Source organism: Sphaerodactylus townsendi, linkage group LG13 (genome assembly GCF_021028975.2).
Source record: "Sphaerodactylus townsendi isolate TG3544 linkage group LG13, MPM_Stown_v2.3, whole genome shotgun sequence".
NCBI classification, from domain to species: domain Eukaryota; kingdom Metazoa; phylum Chordata; class Lepidosauria; order Squamata; family Sphaerodactylidae; genus Sphaerodactylus; species Sphaerodactylus townsendi.
In genome coordinates, this window is record NC_059437.1 from 3,505,011 (window position 1) to 3,528,643 (window position 23,633).

Genomic DNA, 23,633 nt, shown 5'->3' on the forward strand with positions numbered 1-23,633 from the left:
TCTTATCATTTTTGGATTTGTAACCCCCAGGTGTTTGCTTTTTTAAATAAGATTTTTCTGCAAACCTGGGACACGGTTTAGGTTCGTGAAAAGATTTGTCTTGACCCTTCATGGGTCCAATCTCTAGATTTAAGTATCCTCAGATTTAGCTGACTTGGCTATTAAAAATAGATTTGGACAAGGGGGCAAAACAAAACAAAAAGTTTATTCAGAGAACAATCAATAACGGCTTTGCCTGAAGGTGCCCCCAGAGAACAGACAGATCCCGAAGTTTAAAATAGCTTGGTCCAAAAAGGAAAAAAAAAAGATTCTCGTAGTTTGGCAAACTGTCATCCTTACGCAATGCAGAAGTTATCTCTTCCCTTGGTGGGGCCCGTTCAGTCACTCTGCATCACCATCACAATGTATGGCTGGCAGCGGGCCCTGTGGACCCAAAACTATCTTGCCGTTGAGCAGAGCTGTAGCAAGGGGCATGCGTGCACCCCCACCACGCCCTTGCACCTGTGCATGCCTGGTGCCTCATGTCCCCCCCGACACTACGCCACTGCTGTTGGAGGAAGTGAGAGATCAAGAACTCAGAATAGTGAACTAGGCGAACTTGGACAAACTGGCCAGAATTTTAAATGGGACACAATGGCACAGTGAAGTTACCCCATGTCCAGAATGGCCTTTGAACTGAATGGAATGTGCTGAGATTACCATCATAGATCCCCCTCAGCAGTGGCGTAGGAGGTTAAGAGCTCATGTATCTAATCTGGAGGAACCGGGTTTGATTCCCAGCTCTGCCGCCTGAGCTGTGGAGGCTTATCTGGGGAATTCAGATTAGCCTGTGCACTCCCACACACACCAGCTGGGTGACCTTGGGCTAGTCACAGCTTCTCGGAGCTCTCTCAGCCCCACCTACCTCACAGGGTGTTTGTTGTGAGGGGGGAAGGGCAAGGAGATTGTCAGCCCCTTTAAGTCTCCTGCAGGAGAGAAAGGGGGGATATAAATCCAAACTCCTCCTCCTCCTCCTCCTCCTCCTCCTCCTCCTCCTTCTTCTTCTTCTTCTTCTTCTTCAGCACTACAGCTGCCTCCTTTTCTTCTCTCTGGCAATTTCCCCCAGCCAGTCAAGACTGGGCAGGACTTAACTATTTCAGTGCAGTTTCTCCCTGGAAATCCCTTCCCAAACATGGGCATTTGTCACACTCCTCTGTGCTCCTTCGGGGAGAAAGGCAGGACATAAACGAAGTAACCAAATAGGCGCTGGGGTCTCAGACACCAAGAACCAGATTCTGCCAATCTCCTAGAATGCAGCCGTTTCCTCCCTCCAGTCACCACTGCCTTGCCAGACTCTTTCATGACCAGCCATATTCCTTCCGGGTCTTCCCTCGGGTTTCCTGCTCTGGGTTTGGGAATACTTGGAGATTTGGGGAGGGGAGTCTGAGGAGGGGAGGGACCTCAAGCAGGGTATAGTGCCATAGCATCCACACACACACACACACACCCCGAAAAAAGCAACCATTTTATTCAGGGGAACTGATCTTGCTCATCTGGAGCTCTCGTAGGCCCCTTCCGCACATGCAGAATAATGCACTTTCAATCCACTTTCGCAATTGGGCCTTTCCCCACTTACCTTAAGCCCCGCGCTACTCGAGGAAAGTAGCGCGGGGTCCCTTGGCACTCCCCACTGAGAAGGGCTGCGACAGCGCAGCCACCCCGAAGCTGCTGCTGTCGCACCCCTCAGCGCACAGCATCCCAGGCGCTCTTCTTGACGGCGCCTTTTGATGGCCCCGCACAGAGTGCGGGGTCGTGGGGACGGCCGGGTGTGCGCCTGGGATGCTGCGCGCTGAGAGCAGCGCGCGGCATAGAGGGGAACGATGAGAGTGGGGAAAGGCCCATTGTTTGCAAGTGGACGTTGCACTTCCGCACAGCTGCGAAGTGCATTGAATGTGGACTGAAAGTGCATGATTCTGCATGTGCGGAAGGGGCCTAGGAGATCTCCGAGTGCCACCTGGACGTTGGCACCCCGAGTCTTCCCCATCATGCCCCATTCTGCTCTGCTGCTTCCCAAGGACCAGGTATATACTCTGGAACCAACCTTGCCAAGAAAGACACAAACGCTGCTGGCAAGGTCAAGGTGTATTTCTTGTATCCTTTCTGTCAATGCCTCAAATGTGCTCCAGGCGCTCTGCTCGGACGCCAGGGGTACTTTTGCTTGGCATATATCACTGGAGTGGAAGAAAACCTAATTGTTTTCTGGGAGCGGGAACATGTTCTGCATTTGATGATGCAAAGCCATTTGTCTCCTTTGTCGGCGTTTGCCTAATTACAGCTCACCTGTGGGCTTCAACCAGGCTTTTAATATTCATCAGCTGTTTGCCGAGCGTCCGAATGGTTTTCCGCCAGCGGGTTCGGACCTCGCACGTGACCGGAATCAGTAAATGTGTTGCTTCTCGTCCTCCCTCTCTCCGCCGCCTCCCCTTCTCTCTCTCATGTCTGATCCTGCAAATCTTGTGACCCAAGTAACATTTTATTAACCTTTCTTATTCCTCTTCATTATTGATGAGCGGTCCGCCGCTTTTTCACAGTTTTGCTCCACGTGATTTCCTTCCTGCCAAATTCCAGTTTAAGGGAATTTCGGAATTGATTTTGCAACTGAAGCAGATTGTTGCTTTCTATTCCCCCCCCCCTCCACCCAGCGTCCCCCCCCACACACACACACACTGTCAGGGCAGCTGTGATAAAATCAAGAATTCTTGATTTGTTCAGATATATCAGTGATGGCGAACCTTTTCGAGACCGAGTGCCCAAATTGCAACCCAAAACCCACTTATTTATCGCAAAGTGCCAACACGGCAATTTAACCTGAATACTGAGGTTTTCGTTTACTCAGGAGTAAGCTTGGTAGTAGTCGATGGCTTTGCTTTGAAGCAACCAATGCAACTCTTCCAATGGGTGAATCACGACCCTAGGAGGGTTTACTCAGAAGCAAGTCCCATTGCCAGCAACTGAGCTTACTCCCAGGTAAAGGATCACGCTTTAGTTTAACAGTGCTTAACAGGGCTACCTACACTTACTTCCCCAAAACTAGGTCTTAGGTTTAATGCTAATAATCGAGCCCGGCGGCCCAGGCCAGCCTAGATGTGTGTGTGTGTGTGGGGGGGGAGCACTCTGTTTGCACGTGCCCACAGAGAGGGCTCTGAGTGCCACCTCTGGCACCCGTGCCATAGGTTCGCCATCACTGAGATATATGATTACATCGTGATGCTTTTTGAGAGGGTTTTACAGGTGAGCTCACGTGACCTACACATTAGTGAAACGCCGCCCAAAAAAGGGAGAGAGAGAAAGAAGGGGAATCTTTGTTCAACCTGATGCCTTACCATAGAAAACAAATTTATCTTGAAATGCTCCCTTTGCACTGCACTGTTGCACTGGACAGCAGACCCTTTCCCTGGAGTAACTTGCCTGATCAGGATAGCACCCTCCCAGTAATTGTTAAATGGCTAAATTTTCCTCTAAAATGCCAATGGTGGCTGCAGTCTGCCATAACTGGTAGTTTGGCCCAGAGGTGGGATGCAGCCTATTCGCCTAGACGGGGGTGGTGTGGCAGGTCCATCCGAACCTTCAGGGCATAATGGTCGGACCATGGCACTCTGTCAACAGAGGACACGACCAAATCAACTCCCGACCCAAAGACCAAATCTAGCATATTCGGTTCGCCACCACGGCACTAGAGGGAAGTCAAGAGAATCTCAGCATCTTTATTATCTCTCGCTATCACTGTCCCCCATCAGTTACCTTAAGGGAACGTTGTCCATTAATTACAATTGACAGGCAAGATTTGAGTCCAGCAGCAACAAGATTTTGGGAGTCTCGGTATTTGAGAGTCAAAACTTGCTTCATCGGATATCTGAGAAATCTCAAACATTCATGCCCTGGAAATCTTGTGGGATGGGATTCAAATATTGCTTTAGTATCACAGACCAACGTGGCCACCTGCCTGAAATTGTGTACCCCATTTCCATCTAGGCCTCTTGTGGGCATGGACCGGGGGGAAGGGGAGGGTTTGGCGCCATCTACTGTAGAAATGCTTCTATTTTATAATATTCTGAATATAGTTTTACCCTGATTGGTTTTAATAGTTGTTGATTTTATCGTTCAATTATTGTTTACTTTTGTCATTCACTGCCCTGAGCCCTCCGGGGGAGAGTGGTTTATAAGTCTAATTTATAAAAACATCTATATCTATCTATCTATCTATCTATCTATCTATCTATCTATCTATCTATCTATCTATCTATCTATCTATCTATCTATCTATCTATCTATCTATCTATCTATCTATCTATCTATCTATCTATCTATCTATCTATCTATCTATCATCTGACAGCATTAGCCACAGAGGGGTGACAGATCTCAGGGTACCAGAGTCTTTGCCTCCATCTCAGGTCTTGATTTAATCTTGAATCAGAATTCTCAATATATGTTCTTTGGCTGTAAAAAGAGGTGGGGGCAGGGGGAGGAAACAGATATGCCCCTTCTACCTGTGATCATTTCCAGACTGAAAATCCCACCCGACTCCCCAGGAAAAAAAAATGAAGATAAGCATTCAAAACGGTGAGAATAACCAGGGTGGCAGGTTTGGGATCTGGGAATCCAGGGGTTCACTCAGTGAAAATATCCCCGGTTGCACCAATGTGATTATGACAGAAAGTTCACAAGGGGCCTTTTCCCCACTTACCTTAAGCCCCGCGCTACTTGAGGAGAGTAGCGCGGGGTCCACCGGCACTCCCCACGAGAGGGGTGGCGACAGTGCAGCCGCCCCGACGCTGCTGCTGTCGCGCCCCCTCAGCGCGAGGCATCCCTGGTGCTCTTGCAAAGGGCGCCTTTTGATGGCCCTGCACAGAGCGTGGGGTCGTGGGGACGCCCGGGCGCGCACCAGTGATGCCGCACACTGGGAATTGCGCGCAGTGACGGCAGCCGAGGGAAAAGTGGGGAAAGGCCCTTGGAAGAGATAAGAAGACCTTAAGTGGGGATTTTTGCCCCCGGCCGGTTGCGTTGTTTAAGTTCTCACCGTGACGGACAACAGAGCTGAGATAAGAGTGGTGCATTTTTCCAGAACGGAAGCGTAGTAGGCAGTGTCATAGCGGCGCATTGTTTATGGCTGAAATGGGCTAAGCTGAAAATAATTGAGTGACAGCTGGGAAGGAGGCGGGGGATGGTCCGTGGTGGGGAGGCAGCCTGCAGGAGTTCTGGGAAAGGGCAGTGGAATCTAATCTTGGGAGGACGACAGCTTCACCATGGAAACAAAGGCCACGCTGCAGAGCACAGATCAGTCCCAGGGGTTGCTGTAGGAGAACTGTGCAACCTTTCCAAAAGCAGCTTTTGTGCTCGTGTGCGTGTCCATATGGGAGACATTCCTGTGATCTGTGGCATGGAAAAATGTGAGTGAAATGGACTGCACGGGGAAAGAAATCCTCTCTCGTCAAAATTGTTTTGCAGACTGGCCCAAGTCTCTGTCCCTTTTATTTATTTAGCTGATTTCTATCCTGGTCTTCAAATGCATCCCAGGGTGGGTGTGGCCATCTAAAAAGGCTTTCTACCTGGCATGAGGAAGAAGAAGAAGAAGAGTTTGGATTTATATCCCCCCTTTCTCTCCTGCAGGAGACTCAAAGGGGCTGACAATCTCCTTGCCCTTCCCCCCTCACAACAAACACCCTGTGAGGTAGGTGGGGCTGAGAGAGCTCCGAGAAGCTGTGACTAGCCCAAGGTCACCCAGCTGGCGTGTGTGGGAGTGTGCAGGCGAATCTGAATTCCCCAGATAAGCCTCCACAGCTCAGGCGTCAGAGCTGGGAATCAAACCCGGTTCCTCCAGATTAGATACACGAGCTCTTAACCTCCTACGCCACTGCTCTGTGGCGCAGAGCGGTAAGCTGTATCATTGCAGTCCAAGCTCTGCTCGTGACCCGAATTTGATCCTGACAGAAGTCAGTTCCAGGTAGCTGGCTCAGGGTTGACTCAGTCTTCCATCCTTCTGAGGTTGGTAAAAAACATGTGCCCAACTTGCTGGGGTAAAGTTCAAATAACTGTGTCAGGATCATGCCTGTCAGTGCCTTGATGTCTTGCTGTGTGTGATTTGCGAATGTTTCCCTGTTTCCCTCTTCTCTTCCTGGCAATCTCCTGATGCCAGCCCATCTTCAAAGAGGTGTGAAAGGTTCCCAGGTTCTTTGAAGCAATGTAGTGTAATTGTAGTAGAAACTGTAGTGGACATTTGGTGTGGGGCAAAACTGGGGGGGGGGGGGAGGGTTTAAAGCACAGGTGTCAAACTCACGGCCCTCCAGATGTTATGGACTACAGTTCCCATCATCCCCTGTCGGCATGATGTTGGCAGGGGATGATGGGAATTGTAGTCCATAACATCTGGAGGGCCGCGAGTTTGACATCTATGGTTTAAAGGATATAGGTCCTGGATCTGAGCTCTCTAGCTCAGATCCTGCTTTACATTGTTACTCTTCGTATCACCTGGAATAAACTGCTTTTGGACTTTCCTACGGTCTCTGTTATTTCCACATTCGAGAGTCTGACAAACTGGGGAAGGCAATAGTAAATCACTCTGTAAACATAGTCCACATAGCGCCTTGTCCAGAGGTTAGGTGCTTAATCAGGTACTCAAAAAGAAGTCTGAAGTCCATCTCTAAAGGGAATCCACTCTTGCAAAGGGCTATTTTGTGAACATCATGGGGTCACTGATTTCAGACTAGATCGAGGACTCTGACTTGGGATATTTGTTGACATTTGTGGGTGGCTCCTGGCAAGAGCAAGGTTCGGAGAGAGGTGGGACTTCAACAGGGTATAAAGCCATTCAGACCATCCTCCAAAGCAGCCATTGTCTCCAGGCGAACTGATCTCTGTTGCTGAGACAGTCCACCTCTCCAGGTCCCCCCTGGAAGCTGACAACCCTACTGTTAGATACTCGTGAGCATGCCCAGAAGTAAGCAAAGAAGAGCATGCCTCCGTCTGTCCTCCATCTTGAATGCACCCCTGTAGGGGTGCGTTAGCAAACCCAGTAGAGCTTCAGAAAGTGCACAGGAATGCCTGCGCCGTCTGTCCCCTCCTGGGCTCTCTTTGATTGCGTCACGCGACATCACGAGATCCCCCCCCAGACACCCGGGTCACAAAGGTACCTGGAATGTGGATTCGACTCCAGACAGGGAACAAGTTTTCCCCTGCACGTTCGCGAGAGCTCTCTTCACTGAGTAATGAATTGGGCGCGAACTTTTCTCCTGCTCTCCCGCCCGCTTTCCCCAAACCCAGGGACCCCAGCTCAGCAGATTGGTCAGACTAGCCAGACTTGCCGCTGGCCTCCCTCCACCAGCCTCCTGATATCGCTGCGTCTCGTCTCATTCATTGCGTCGCCGTAACGACTTCACACCCTTGCTTTGGAAGTGGGGTGAAGTTCCTCACTTAAAACACAGCTGTTCTGTCCACCAGAGAACAGCAGGAACCAGGGACAGTTTTAGGAAGCAAAGTTCAACTCCTCTGCTTTGGGGAGGGGATGTGGCTCAGCGGAAGAGCCCCCGCTTTACATGCAGGAGGTCACAGGATCGATACTGGGCAACGCCAGTGACAAGGACCAGGCGGTAGGTGATGTGCAGTACCTTTGCGTGAGACTCCAGAGAGCCGCTGCCAGTCTGAGTAGGCCTGTGGTGGCGAACCTTTGGCACTCCAGATGTTCTGGACTACAATTCCCATCAGCCCCTGCCAATTGGCCATGCTGGTATGGGCTGATGGGAATTGCAGTCCAGAACATCTGGAGTGCCAAAGGTTCACCACCACTGGAGTAGGCAATATTAACCTTGAGCCAGATTCAGTCGGAGGCAGCTTGGTTTGTGTTCTTGTGTCTCTTTTTTTTAACCTTCAGTGGTGGGTGGGTGGAGAAGTCAGGGGCTGCGGGTGCTGAGCACGGGTGTGGAGTTTAGGTGGAGAATGGAACGACCTTCTCCTTCTCTTTTCCCTCCCATCCAACTCGACAGTATGAACAAGCAGCCCTGCATGAAAACTTAATGGAAGAAGAAGAAGAAGAAGAGTTTGGATTTATATCCCCCCCTTTCTCTCCTGCAGGAGACTCAAAGGGGCTGACAATCTCCTTGCCCTTCCCCCCTCACAACAAACACCTTGTGAGGTGGGTGGGGCTGAGAGAGCTCCGAGAAGCTGTGACTAGCCCAAGGTCACCCAGCTGGCGTGTGTGGGAGTGTACAGGCTAATCTGAATTCCCCAGATAAGCCTCCACAGCTCAGGCGGCAGAGCTGGGAATCAAACCCGGTTCCTCCAGATTAGATACATGAGCTCTTAACCTCCTACGCCACTGCTGCTCTGCTATGGAGGGCTCTGCTATGCCAGGCTCCAGAGGGAGAAAGCGCTACTTAGCCACCAACACTGCCCGGCGCCAGTCTCCACCTTTCGCCTTCGCTGATCCACGCTCAAGATGGGCGGTTGCCAGAGGTTTGCTATAACTTGCTGTTTCCTCTCCCCCTCTCTCCTCAGGATCATGCCGATATCGAATGGAAGTTTGCACGCACAAAGCTGTGGATGAGCTACTTTGACGAGGGGGGCACTCTGCCCCCGCCTTTTAACATCATCCCCAGCCCCAAATCGTTCTGGTATCTCTGCAAGTGGATCCACAACAGACTGTGCCCGTCAATGGACCCAGAGAACGATGAGAAGAGGCACGAAAACCTGAAGACCTTCACAGTAAGCTGACTTGGCAGGCGCTGCTGCACTGTCAATTCCAATTTCGATTTCGAATACCTTTAATGGCATATAAATTGTTTGTTTGTTTGTTTGTTTATACATACTTTAGGCTTTTATACCGCCCCGTCCCCAAAGGGCTCCGGGGCGGTGTACAGCATATAATCAAATACAGTCATAAAACCATCATGAATTAGCTAAAACCTATAAAAGCAGCGAGAAACTAACTATAATGCTAATACTTATAAGTATGGGTGGTGCCCGGTAATCTAATATTAAATCCTTTCCCCAAGGGAGGAACGGCGAGTCCCGTCAGATAATACAAGGCCCAGATGTAAAAGCCAGAAAGGGGCCAAAAAGGGGGGGGGCACCATCAGCGGCCGGTCCCTCCAAAGGCCCGGCGGAACAACTCCGTCTTACAGGCCCTGCGGAACTCACCGAGATCCCGCAGGGCCCAGACAGCTGGTGGGAGAGCGTTTAACATTAACATTGCAAGATAAAACAGCCTTTACAACTTCTGACTAGTTAAAATAACACCGTTTTAAAATTTAGCCACCGCTTCCAACAGCTCGTAGTTGTGGCTGTTTAAAAGATATATAACCTTCTGTTTATCTGTAATTTATTATTTATTTATTTATTATTTAAATTTATAGACAGCCCAATCCCCAAGGGGCTCTTCACTTCCATGCAGGAAGGGGATTATGTGCTTCTTCCTATCTATCTCATAAAAAGGACAATTCAACAGCATATGAGGTAGAAGAGTAGAAGAAACTCTTCTATCCCCCCCTTTCTCTCCTGCAGGAGACTCAAAGGGGCTTACAATCTCCTTGCCCTTCCCCCCTCACAACAAACACCCTGTGAGGTGGGTGGGGCTGAGAGAGCTCCGAGAAGCTGTGACTAGCCCAAGGTCACCCAGCTGGCGTGTGTGGGAGTGTACAGGCTAATCTGAATTCCCCAGATAAGCCTCCACAGCTCAGGTGGCAGAGCTGGGAATCAAACCTGGTTCCTCCAGATTAGATACATGAGCTCTTAACCTCTTACGCCACTGCTGCTCCCTGTTTCCACTGTTTCCACAGAACCCATGCCACACGGGCATTTCCTTTCTTTATGTGGAATTCCAAGGTGGCGTCCTTCTCTGCTTTGGGGATGGCAAGAAGATGGCAAGAAGCCCCTGGCCAGCTTTTAAAAATCTGAACCCGAGAAGTTTAGGGTCCCTGCCTGCCTTTGCCGTCCACTCCCTTCTGCCGACCTTCGCGTGGTGTATGATGACACCCAAACCAAGAAAAGCAGACACCAACTTTGTTCCTTGTCATGGGGCCCAGTCGTTCTATAGGTTGGATCTGACTGCGGTTGCCAACCTCCAGGCGGGGCCTAGACATCTCCTGCCACTACAACTGATCTCTGGACGAGAGGGCTCAGCTCCCCTGGAGAAAACTGCTGCTCTAGAGGGTGGACTGTGTGGCATTGTGCCCTACTGAGATCCCGTTCCTCCATAAACCCAGCCCACTCCCAAAATTTGCAGGCATTTTCCAACCCAGAGGTGGCAACCCTACATCCCATCCCAGAATTTGGGGAGTTTTCCAGATGCATGGACTATACTCCCATCAGCCCCTGCAGGCTGGGATGGAAATTGTAGTCCATGCACATCTGGAGACCCACAGGTTGCAGACCTTGGCTATGCTGGCAGGGGCTGATGGGAATTCTAGTCCATGCACATCTGGAGAGCCACAGGTTGCAGACCAATTGGCCATGCTGGTAGGAGCTGATGGGAATTGTAGTCCATGCACATCTGGAGAGCCACAGGTTGCAGACCAGTTGGCCATGCTGGCAGGGGCTGATGGAAATTGTAGTCCATGCACATCTGGAGAGCCACAGGTTGCAGACCTTGGCTATGCTGGCAGGGGCTGATGGGAATTCTAGTCCATGCACATCTGGAGAGCCACAGGTTGCAGACCAATTGGCCATGCTGGTAGGAGCTGATGGGAATTGTAGTCCATGCACATCTGGAGAGCCACAGGTTGCAGACCAGTTGGCCATGCTGGCAGGGGCTGATGGGAATTGTAGTCCATGCACATCCGGAGAGCCACAGGTTGCAGACCAGTTGGCCATGCTGGCAGGGGCTGATGGGAATTGTAGTCCATGCACATCTGGAGAGCCACAGGTTGCAGACCAGTTGGCCATGCTGGCAGGGGCTGATGGGAATTGTAGTCCATGCACATCCGGAGAGCCACAGGTTGCAGACCAATTGGCCATGCTGGCACGGTTGATTGGAATTGTAGTCCATAATACCTGGAGAGCCACAGGTTGCAGACCAGTTGGCCATGCTGGCAGGGGCTGATGGGAATTGTAGTCCATGCACATCCGGAGAGCCACAGGTTGCAGACCAATTGGCCATGCTGGCAGGGGCTGATGGGAATTGTAGTCCATGCACATCCGGAGAGCCACAGGTTGCAGACCAATTGGCCATGCTGGCAGGGGCTGATGGGAATTGTAGTCCATGCACATCTGGAGAGCCACAGGTTGCAGACCCCTGCCATAGATCTTTCCACTGACAGTGGTGTTCTCCCCCAGCATGAGGAACCCTTCGCATGTTCCAAGAGCTTCTTTGCTGGTCTTTGAGCCTCTTGTGAAGGGGAAGGTTCCTCGCATTGGGGAAAATACCACCACTGGCAGAACAGATGTAGAAGCAAGCCTTTATTGGCATAGACAGCAGTACAACAATAATAAAAACAGATTAAAAAGCATATACAATACAGGATATACATGTTAGGACGAAGGAAATCTACTGGCATTTAGTAATTTCCAGGAGAAAGCCTGCCACTATCATACAGAGAGAAGGATCAGGGTTGTCCAACAAGTAGTGTAATCTAAATAAATCGGGGAGATTGGGTAAATGTAAAGGAGTAAGATTCACATACTTGGATCTGATTTCCTTGAATCTGAGACAGTGTAGTAATTGGTGGGCCAGAGATTCAACTGAGCCAGCATTACACAGGCACAATCTTTTAGCCTTTTCTTGCTTATTAAATCTGCCATGTAACAAGGCAGAAGAGGCCACCATTAAACCTATGAGCACATGGCTCTCCTTTGAACAGGGTTTATTAAGCAATACAGGTAGTGTGCCAAGTGGCCCCGTTCAAATGGGAGAGAAAAATACAGGGGGGAGCACGTTTTTTTGGCTGCGGTGATGAACAGATGTGCAGGATCCAACCCTATGCCTCCGTAGTCCCTGCTTCGTCCTTGACTGTCCTGTGAGATAGAACTTCTCTGGGGCATCAGGGGAGGGGAGGACATCTGGTAGGACCCAGAAGAGGTTGAGAAAAGCAAAAGGGCTAATTGAAATGAATAGTATGCCGTGTGTCTTTATAGCACAGTGCTTAAAGAACGAATGTTGACAACAATGTCGAACACAATAGCTCAGTAGAAATTAGAATCCATAGATTGCCTCTGTGACACCAAAACATCAGATTGATTGCTTATAACCTGTTACATAGATTGATTTGATGCATTTCGACCTGAAACCATGTAGCAGATCAATCCAAGTAACAGGTTGTAAACCATCAATTTGATGGTTCGGTGTTGGAGAGGCAGTCCTTGGATTCTAATTTCTATTGACCTATTGTAATTTTAAAGTGTTTTGCATTGTTTTTAACATTAGTTCTTTTAAGCACCGTGCAATAAAGATGCATGGTATATGTTATTCATTATAATTATTTCTGTCTGGAGCCGGCACCCCAAATTGGCCCAGACTTCCCCACACAAATGCCATTTTTGTGGTTGCTCTGAGCCTGCAGTCGTGGCAGGTACCCCCCCCCCCCCCCAGCAAAACCAGGCCAAGGCGAAAGACAGGCTCAGCAGGCCAGAGAAAGTTGCCCCAGAGTGGTGCCAGGCAGAGTGGGACCTGGCGCAAGCGGGCGGCAGGAAAGTCCTGCCAGGCCGGGCCACAGCCTAGAACCTGGGGGCAGGGGGAGTGAGGGGTCACAGGGGGGAGCCCGGGCGGACCTGGGCAGCCAGCCACATCAGTGGACATCCAGACGTCGCTGCAAAGCTAGACCATACCCCAACTCCCACTTCTTAAAAGGCTGAGTGGCCCAATCTGTGGCCCAGCCAGGCCTGACTGACAGCCCAAGAGCCAATGGGAGCCTGGAAGCAGACCTTGGCCAAGGGGAAGGTGAGAGCAGGCCGGGAGAGGGCAAATGGAATGGGGAGGCAGGGATACAGGAGGGGAAAGGGAACGGAAGGGCGCTGCAGGAGGAGAGGAGTAAGAAGGAGAAACAGAGGGAGAAGGAGAGAGAACGACAGCCAGAGCAAAGAAAAAAGAGCAAGAGGGAGGAGCTCAAGGCTCGGCCGTGCTCTGCCCTGGTGCAGGCTCAGAGGTGGTGACCCCAGAGGGCCATGAGTCTGAGGCCTGCTGGCCAAGGACCCAGGCCTGACCAGGACCTAGATGCAGGTCTTCACATAGGCCAAGAGTAAGGTGACCAGATGGTCACCTTTGTTAACCGGGATCTGGGTATGTACCACACAAGCAGTCGTTAGGAAGCATTGCATCTTTCTGGGGTTTACCATTTCAAGCATCTCTGTGACAGGGTGGGAAACGGCAAGCCCCAGAAGGCCGTGAGGACAGGCATTCCGTGGCAGGATATTCCGCGGGTAGAGCGCAAGACGTTTCTGGGGCGCTGCCTTTTCCCCACCCTGTGACATTGTGGGCCGGAAACGTAAGCCTCAGAGCGCCGCGGCTCCTGCGGCGTCACAAGCGGAAGGCCGCCGTACTGCCTTATACTTGTGAAGGCAGTGCGGCAGCCTCCCAAAAATCGGGACTTTTTAAATAACCTGCAGGACGCCGGACAAGTTGTTTGAAGGCAGGACTGTCCCGCCAAAAGCGGGATGTCTGGTCAGCCTGGCCAAGAGATGTGGCCATAGAATGGGCCAAAGATCACCCAAGAAGGATAGGAGGGTTGGCAGATGGACCTGACCCCAAGCCAGCACAGGGGGCACAGGTTGGTTTTTGTTTTCCCTTCTGTTTTTTTTTTTTTTTAATGTGCTTCTCCTGCTGATAACTAGAAGATTTTAAAAGCTGGCTTTGGATTGTATGCTTTACAGAAGAAAGCTGGCAGTATAATTGAGACCCGCTTAATATGTGTGTGCTCCTTTCCTTTCAGGAACGTCACGCTGATAACTTAATTCAGAACCAACATTACCAGGTAAATGGCACTTCGTCACTCGGTAACGCATGGTAACGTCTTGATTTGCTATTGGCTGGGACTCGGAGCGCTGCTTCAGGCCTGCCTGAGCGTTCGTGTGGAATTGTTTGTGGAACTGTTGTTCGTTTCCCCTTTGAATGGCGTTTCGTATCACACACCGCTTTCAAAACTCCCCGTGTGCTGGAAGCAAGTTTTCTGTGCAAAGCTGTCGTTTGCGAAACTGCTGTGGGTGCAGCTTGGATTCCCTGTGGGTGCAGCTTAGAGGAGCTTGGGAATCCAAACCAGAACTTTTGTGTTCTACTCTGTTTTGGCACTTGCTCAAGGCTGCTCAGTTGCATTCCCTTGCTGCGCACGTGTGCACTGACCAGATCTGGGAAGAAATATTGATACGCCCGTGTTAAGTGAAGGGGGGATTCTTCTGCACGGGCCCCGATGAAAGGAACCACAGGAACGTGGCCAGGACATGGCTTGCCTAAGAGAAGTTTCCAGTAGGTCGTGCTTCACATTTCAGGCTACTTTTCCCCAAGGGGAAAAATACGCTTGGCCTCAGCCCGCATCTGCGATCTCGCATTGTGAACATTCCCCCTCTGGCTTTGGAGCTGTATTCCCAGCTTGTCAAGCTTCATTAATTCTTCCAATTAAAAGATTTGCTGAGATTAAAAGATTTACTCTGCCAGCAGCTCCGAGCCATTTTTTAAAATATGGGAAGCCTAAATGCCATCTCAGATGTGGATTTTCATTAGACCCATAGCGGGACAGAGTCCCGTGCTTGTTCCTCAGGCAAACCATCTGAGCAACCATCCCTCCGAGCTGGAAACATTCCACTTGGTGAATGTTCAGGCCACAAACCAACCCGTCTTCACCTTTCAGTGTCCCCTGGCAGGCTGAGAGGCACTATCACCTGAGACCCCTCTCACTTGAATGGGCAGACTCCACGTACTGTTTCCTTGTGAATAGTGGTGGTGGAGAGCCATCAAGTTGCAGCTGACTTAAAGCAACCCCGTAGAGTCCGGGCTCCTTGTGATTAAGTCTACTTAATTACAAAATTAGGCAAGGAAATAAAAGAGCAAACTGCCACCTCTGACTTGCAGAAACAGCTGGGGTATGAACAGCCTAATCCAGAGTGGAGGGGCTGAAGGGGGTTGTGGAGGCGGTGGGGCCTACGCCGGCGGAAATGCCCTCCCTGGTGTCAGACTCTCAAACGTGGAAATAACAGAGACCGTAAGAAAGTCCTAAAGCAGTTTATTTCTAACAACGCGTAGAGTAACAATAGAAAGCTGAATCTAAGCTCTCCAGCTTAGATCCAGAGATTATATCCTTCAACCCCCCCCCATTTGTCCCACACCAAACGTGCCTCACAAATTCTACAACATTTGCACTACAGAGCTTCAAAGAACCTGAGAACCGTTCACACCTTCTTGCAGGAGAGCTGGCGCCAGGGGGTTGCCAGGAAGGGAAGAGGGAAACAGAAAAGCAGTTACGGGAAAACATTTGCAATTCTTACACAGCAAGACATCTGGACACTGACAGGCCTGGGCCTGACACCTGGGGCACTTCCCCTGGGCAAGGGCTAAATTTGATGGCGGGCAGCAGCCACGGCCTCTCGAGACATCCCAACGTGCCGCTGAGCACCACATCAGTGCCATAGAAGCCCTGCCCGCATAGCGGTGGCATTCCAGAGGTATAGCTGGGGGCGGAGCTGACTTTAGTCAGCTTCCACCCAGAATTGCCTCCAGGAGTATGGTTGCTCAGGCCATGGACTTATGCCACCCTTGTGGGTGGCATAAGCCCATTGAGCCAAAAGGAGGGCTTTCCAGTGGCAGGGAGAGGTTTCGTTTGTTTGTTTTTTTGCCTTTCCACACCACGGAAAAGCCCTCTGGGAGATGGCAGGACAACCACACAGCAGCGCCATCCCTGGCTGCCCAGGGCTCTGGATTGGGCTGCCTGCCTTCCAAATCACCCCAAGCAAACATTGTACGAACTGGAAATGTCTCATTCTGGAGGAGACTGAGGGGGAGATATGGTTGCTTTTCTTACGTATTGAATGGCTGTCATTTAGAGTAGGGCGGGGCTCTGTCTCAATAGGTAGTGGAGGATAAGAATCATAAGAGTGGGTTTGAAGATATCAGCTGTTGCGAGATATTAGGAATAACCTTTTAACCATCAGGGCAATTCAGTGGAAGATTCAGTTGCCCAGGGATGTGGTGGGGTTTCCCTCCTTGTAGCAAAGATGGGTCGTTATTTGTCTGGGATGCTTTAGGTCCATGGTGGTAAACCTTTGGCACTCCAGATGTTATGGACTACAATTCCCATCAGCCCCTGCCAGTATTGCCAATTGGCCATGCTCTCAGGGGCTGATGGGAATTGTAGTCCATAACATCTGGAGTGCCAAAGGTTCGCCACCACTGCTTTAGGTCATCCTGCATAATGTAGGGGGTTGAAATGGATGATTCCATGCTGATAAATTTTTGACACCGAGCAAGACAACACTAGTATTTATTGTTCTTGCTCTGCTGTTACCTGACGGGAAGGCACACAGAAGTAACCCCTGGCCAGTCATTCTGTTTGCCCTAAAGACAGCATCAGCTTCCGAGCACTTCAGTAATTTGTGCGTAAGGGTGCTGTGGCCACACAGAAATCCCTAAAGGACCTTACGTATCTTTGCATCAAACAATATATGGCATGTAATTGAAGCCGCTGGGCATTGCTTTCTGTCTAGAAAAATTTGAAGCCGTGTTCTATCTAGCGCGGCACAGTGTCTAAAGTGCTTGCATAGTATCTGGGAGACCCAAATCACCACCCTGCCATGAACACTTCAGATATTCAGATAGCAAGCCTTTATTGGCATAGACAACAGTACAACAATAACCATGAACACTTGCTCACTAGCCTTGAATCAGTCACACCTTAGAATCATAGAGTTGGACGGGGCCATAGAGGCCATCCGGTCCAACCCCCTGCTCAATGCAGGATCAGCCTAGACTTCAATTCCCAAATGGCCATGCTGGCAGGGGCTGATGGGAATTGTGGTCCATGAACATCTAGAACACCATAGGCTGGCTACCTCTAGACCAGAGCATCCCTGACAAGTGTTTGCCCAGCTGCTGCCTAAAGACTTCCGGTGAAGGGGCGCTCACTGCCTCCCTAGGCAACCAATCCTGTCATTACAACATTGATGGCCAGAGGGGCACTCTAGTGTTTGGCCAAAACTTGGTGGTAAAAATAGGTGCTACCATAGAGTTGCTGTGCCTACATTTACTGAGAGATTCCCCGGCCAGCTGGATGAACAGTGCAGGGGGACGTTCTGCGGAGGATCTGGGACCCCTAGAGGCACCGCCGGCCTGCTCTCCGGCCACAAACCTTTGTACCTTTACAAGAAAGATAAGCCCCATGTGACTGTTGTCCTCTGTTTAAATAGCCATTCGACGGAGCTAGTTTTTACTTGCCCCACCCCAGAGCAGTATTTGAGTGTGTGCCTGTGTGCATGTATTAATTGTTCTACTCGGTTTTAGTTTTTCTCCCCAGTGGAGACACAAAAGTAGCTGAAATCATGCTTGCCTCCTTGGTAGCCTTACAACGATAGCCTTATGAGAGAGGTTAAAAAGAGAGAGAGAATGAGAAAGCGACCGGTCTGATAGGCTTCCGTGGCAGAATGGGGATTTGAGCCTAGGTCTTCCAGCCAGTACAAGTTGTTGGCATTAAAATTCTCTCTCTCTCTCTCTCTCTCTCTCTCTCTCTCTCTCTCTCTCTCTCTCTCTCTCTCTCCCTGCCTGTCCGGCATTTTCGAGTGATGAGCAGGGATGTCCACAAATATGTTAATCATTTCACTCTTAGGACAGACCAATTCTCCCGTTGCTAATTCTAGAGCAGTGATGGCGAACCTATGGCAAGGGTGCCAGAGGTGGCACTCGGAGCCCTCTCTGTGGGCACGCGCACACAGAGTTCGTCATGTGGGGGGCAGAAAATCACCCCCACACACACACACACACACACATCTAGGCTGGCCTGGGCCACTGAACACAACGGGCCTGGTGCCTGTGCTCCAGGTGGCTGCTGCCCGAGGGGGGGGGGTATGCAGAGGAGGCAGAGATGCTGGAGAGGCACAGAGCAGTGCGCGCGGGACTTGCTGGAGGCTAGAGCAGGCTGGCCCCTGCTCAAGTGTGTGGGACGGAGGATAAGGGGGCCAACCGTTTTTTTCTAAACTAAAACCTCAGCATTCAGGTTAAATTGCCGGGTTGGCACTTTGAAATAAATAAGTGGGGTTTGGGTTGCAATTTGGGCACTCGGTCTCAAAAAGGTTCGCCATCACTGTTCTAGAGTCTAGATCACATACGTAACTGTAATATCTGCATTAAAGATGCAGGAATGGCAAGAGAGGCCTTTGAAGGCCATTGGCGGCAACAGCTGGAGCCTCCTCGTGGCCACTCAGGGGTTTCTTTGGTCTTTCATTTCAGGAAGTGATCAGAAACCTGGTGAAGAGGTATGTTGCAGCGATGATAAGAAATTCTAAAACCAACGAGGGATTAACGGAAGAAAATTTTAAGGTAAGTTATGCGCAGTGTGATGACCCCATTCCCTGCTGATAAGAAATACTAAATTGTATGATAATCGTGATCGTTTGATCTATTTAATAGGGGACACTTGAGATGTGTCTGCCAGGGAACAGACTTCTAACATGTTAAATGGACTCGCCAAGTAATTATTACATTTTAAACTGAAGTTTTAATATATACATTTTTTTTGATACATACATTTAAATTTGGAGGAATGTCAGAGATTATGTTACTGGTATGCATGAAAAAATATTGAAAGAAAATAATGTCTTGCTTTGTATTATACTAACTGCTATTAACTGCAGCATTCTGAAATATAAAAGCATTTTCCCAACATCTGGGATACAACCAGTACCACTGGCACACTGCTAATGGGGACATGGGGTATCCCATGTCCTTGGGTGCACGCTGCTTTGTTACATGGGGGGGTGCCGGGCTCAAGCTGCATGCTACCAAGGCCCCCAGTGCTTGGCCTCCCTGCAGACGGGCATCTGGGAGTGAACCTCAGGGCGGCTACCAGGGGAGTGAACCATTAACTGTGGCGGGGCAGGCCTCCCAGATGGGTGCCCTGGCCCCCCCAAGCCCCCCCCCCGCCTTGCAGGCCCAAGGCTTTCTGCCCTTCCTGCAGGCCGGCTCCTGCCGTCTTCAGCCCCCCCCCCCCCGCCCCACTTACGGGAGCCAGGGAGGTTGGGGGGGGAGGGCTCGGCAACAGGCAGTCCAGGAGCCAGCCTGCCGCTGCAGCACCCATCCAACCCCTGCCTCCCTGGCACAATGGGGGGGGGGGCACAGTGAGACGGTCATGGCCCTGGGTGCAATTTAGCCCCAGTATGGCACTAAGCAGTACAACAAAGGGCGTTTCCCCACTTCCCTTTGCTGCCCTTTGCTGCGCGCTACTCTCAGCGTGCGGCATCTCTGACGTACGCCCGGGCGTCCCCACGACCCTGTCATCAAAAGGCGCCGTTTCGAGGAGCGCCAGGGATGCCACGCACTGAGGGGGCGCGAGAGTGGCAGCGTCGGGGCGGCTGCGTTGTCGCGGCCCCTGTAGTGGGGAGTGCTGGGGGCCCCCACGCTACTTGAGGAGAGTAGCGTGGGGCTTAAGGTAAGTGGGGAAAGGGCCAAAATTAATATTCATAGGAAAGGGTAAAATACCAGCATTGGATGGCTTCGATCTAGAGATCAACTTCCAAGTTTTTAATCAATATATATTTGCATATCTATACAATAAATGAATGATCTTCGGTATTGACCATATAAGATCTTTAGTTTTGCTAGACAATGTCTAAGAAATAAACTGGGCACAGTACTAAATGTTTAGCTGTTGCTGGCTGTGGTAGCCATGCTTTTTGCCATTTGTATCCAGTGTTTTACCATCACGATGCATTACAGTTCTTTGTTTAGGCTTGCCATTCTCCCACCCGCAGCTGGTAAATCCCTGTCCTAGGCACCAAATCCCGACGCTCGAGAAATTGAGCAGGATAAAAGTAGCTGGAAAACGGCACTCTAGGAATTTCCCTTTTTCTCTTTGGTCTTTACCATCGAGATTGTGGGAGATTTTTATAACGTCACCTGAAAGTGATGTCACATACTTCCCAAACCCCACCTTCCCCAAGGACCACGCTCACAATTTCCCAGAGTTTGCCTGAGTTATGCCGGCAATGCTGTCTACATCACTGGGTGAAACAGATGGGAGCTGGGGAAATAAGAAATGTCACAAGGCGGTGAGATGGTAGGTTTACTAGATGTTACAAACGCAGGGGAGAGAGAGTGAAATGATCAGCTGCCGTTTTCAGGCCGTACCTCCAGCAGGTACTTCCTAAGAAAGAGGATGATAGCCCACCCATTTTCTGCGTTATGTAAACAATAACTTAGAATATGGAGATGATATTTGTGTTGGTCACTTTTTTAGGGTTGCAAGCTCTGGAATGGGAACTTCCAAGAGATCTGGGGGTGGAGCCTAGCCAGGGTGGGGCTTCAGTGGTATGCCTGTCCCAGACAATTTTCCATCTGCTTCGGGCATAGCTTCAGATCACGCATAGCTTCAGACCAGCACTGGCGTACTTGCCTAGGGACATGGGGTACCCTTTGTCCCCTGGCGCATCGATTGAGGCCACGTGGGGGCGCCAAAACATCCTCCTACACAGGGAGGGATTGAGCAAGCCCCAGCAAGCAGGCACTGAAGCAGCTGACTGCTCCCAGTGCCTGTTGTAGCCCCGCCCACTCTGTACGGTGGCCTGGAGTGTCCAGGGGGCGGGGGAGAAATCCCACTGGGCTCCCAGGAGCAGGACTGGGGAGCTCCACCTCCCCTCCCTCTGACCCAGCGTGCCTTATTCTCCCTTAAGTTAAGTCACGCCAGCCAGTGCGGTAGGCACAGGAAAAGGCAAGCTGAGCAGGGAGCCCAGAAGCAGCAGCAGAACTGAAGATGATGCTGATGTTTGTTTGGTAAACCTTCAGATGGGGGGTGACTTGTGAGAGATTTGCATGCTCAAAAGTTAATCCCCCTTGCACTGGTTTGGAGCTGTTTCTCAGGCTAGCAGCCTACCTCACAGGGTTGGTGTGAGGACACAATTAGGAAAGTAGTGGGGAGAGAGCCATGTATGTTTTGTTGGGGGTGGGGGTGTTTTGTGAGCTGGTGCAAAAAATCATTGTTTGGTCATCATGAAGGAGGGTGGCCACCTATGCCGGGGGGGGGGGCGCCAAGCTCAGGTTCCCCCCCGGGCTCCAGTTTGCCTAGACACGCCTCTGCAGATCAGAATTTTATTGCATCAATTGATAGCTATGCGTGCAAGACTTACACTCCATCTGTATGATAATTCACCCAGCTGGCATGCATTGGAGTGTACAGGCTAATCTGAATTCCCCAGATAAGGCTCCACAGCTCAAGTGGCAGAGCGGGGAATCAAACCCGGTTCCTCCAGATTAGAGTACACCTGCACTTAACCACTACGCCACTGCTGTTAGGTAGATTAGGTTGAGAAAGAGCAGTAGCCCGATGTCGCTGGTCTGAGTGGGCATTTGAATCTGGGTTACACCACTCCTAGATGGCCAGACGTGCTATTAGAGCAGCAGTTGACAAGCTGGTAGCAAAATAACACATTGCGTTGTGTTATTTTTGTTGGTGTTAGTAAAAAGACTGTAATTGAGTGAATCTGCCAACACTCTTAATCTAGCAAGCTTTGCCTTTAAAGCACAAAAACGATCCCATTTCTCTTTCTAACTAATGAAATATTTATTTGCAACTCTTGTACACCGTGATCCGGAATAATCCATTTGCATAACGTTGAATGCTTCTCTCATGAGAATGTAATCTGTTTTTCTTGCCACAGATAAAGCTTTTTGCGTTTAACTCGTTTTTTTCCCCCCCCTTTCTCTGAACCCAGGAATTAAAGCAGGACATTTCCAGTTTCCGTTATGAAGTCCTCGATCTTTTGGGCAACCGAAAACTCCAGAGGAGAAGTTACTCCACCAGCAGCACAGAGGTTTCCCAGAAGGATGAAGGCAACGAGGAGTGTGTTGGAGAAACCTCGAAAGCCAGGGGGGGATCTTTGGGGGTTTCCAGCAAGAAGAAAGACTTCAACGTTTCCGCTCTGATTAAGACTATGGGCGGGATGGATATGGTGACTGAGAAACCGAAGAGCAACGGGATACACAAGCGCTCGTTTGTTCGCAACGGGAATCGGGTTCAAAGGCTCTCCAGCGCCAAGAAAGAGTCCTTCAAGCGGCTGGGTCTCCTGTTCTCCAAGATGAACGGCCACCTAGCTGAGCCCAATTCACAGCCCATGTACACCATTTCAGATGGGGTCATCCAGCCGCACTACATGTGGCAAGACATTAAGTATTCTCATATGGCAAAGGAGCGAGACGAGAACTGTTCCAAAAGTGAAATTAACCTCAATGAGGTGGAATACAGTAGGAACATCCGGCAGACGGGACAGAGCCCGTGCCCCGTGGTTTGCACCAACTCCCTTCACTGTGCTTCCAGTATCTGCTCCTCAAACTCCAAGCTCATAGACTCCTCCGAGGACGTGTTTGACTCATGGGGAGATGCCTGTGACATTTTTAGGAACCAATGGAAAGACGGGCAGGAAGAACACGTTACCACTCGCCTATAAGTAGAGCTATTCAGTAACTTGCTGTAGACCATAACTAATACTGGAAACTGTTTGCTATCACAGACTCCATAGTTAAAATTTCACCCTCGTTTTCTTTTACGTCTCCACTGATGAGCTTAGACCTCAGAGTGTTTTAGCCTATTTTGTAGCCATAGCACCTCATCCCTTTCTTTCTTTCTTTCTTTCTTTCTTTCTTTCTTTCTTTCTTTCTTTCTTTCTTTCTTTCTTTCTTTCTTTCTTTCTTTCTTTCTTTCTTTCTTTCTTTCTTTCTTTCTTTCTTTCTTTCTTTCTTTCTTTCTTTCCTTTCTTCCTTTTTTTCTTTCTTCTTCCTCTTCCTCTTCCTTCCTCTTCCTTCCTCTTTCCTTTCCTTCCTTCCTTCCTTCCTTCCTTTCCTTCCTTCCTTCCTTCCTTCCTTCCTTCCTTCCTTCCTTTCCTTTGTTTCTTCCTTCTTTCCTTTCACCTCCGTATAAGAGCATGGAACCGAAAGTGACAAGCTAATCCTTCAGGGCGCCAAAGGACTCCATTCTTTCTTTCTTTCTTTCTTTCTTTCTTTCTTTCTTTCTTTCTTTCTTTCTTTCTTTCTTTCTTTCTTTCTTTCTTCCTTCCTTTCTTCCTTTCTTCCTTTCTTCCTTTCTTCCTTCCTTCCTTCCTTCCTTCCTTCCTTCCTTCCTTCCTTCCTTCCTTCCTTCCTTCCTTCCTTCCTTCCTTCCTTCCTTCCTTCCTTCCTTCCTTCCTTCCTTCCTTCCTTCCTTCCTTCCTTCCTTCCTTCCTTCCTTCCTTCTTTACTTTCTTAAACTCACAAACGCCGGGCTTTTTGTTACGACAGCCCAAACCGGTTCAACAATATAAGGTTCCATATAACAGTCCCTCATGTTACTTCATATTTCCAGCAGATCTTTTTTCCTTCTGCAAACCCTATAGGATTTATATAGTTTTGTTACATAGCATCAGAGAACCTGTCTAGCATCGCAGCCTCCCCCCGATCAGCAGGTCTGCTTTCCACCACTTGGTATTCCATCGTTTGGCCATTTATAGCTCT

The 23,633-nt window shown here is 50.0% G+C and overlaps 1 protein-coding gene across 1 annotated transcript in view; it reads left to right on the plus strand.

Annotated features, from left to right (window-relative positions):
• TRPC5 (transient receptor potential cation channel subfamily C member 5) overlaps window positions 1-22,836 on the plus strand; it is a 250,652-nt gene extending 227,816 nt beyond the window's left edge. Inside the window, exons 9-12 of the mRNA XM_048514709.1 lie at window positions 8,528-8,734; window positions 13,891-13,932; window positions 18,387-18,476; window positions 21,863-22,836. Coding sequence (XP_048370666.1) covers window positions 8,528-8,734; window positions 13,891-13,932; window positions 18,387-18,476; window positions 21,863-22,594 — 1,071 coding nt within the window. The 3' untranslated portion in view covers window positions 22,595-22,836. The remainder of the gene's footprint in view (window positions 1-8,527; window positions 8,735-13,890; window positions 13,933-18,386; window positions 18,477-21,862) is intronic.
• The last annotated feature ends 797 nt before the right edge of the window (window positions 22,837-23,633 follow it).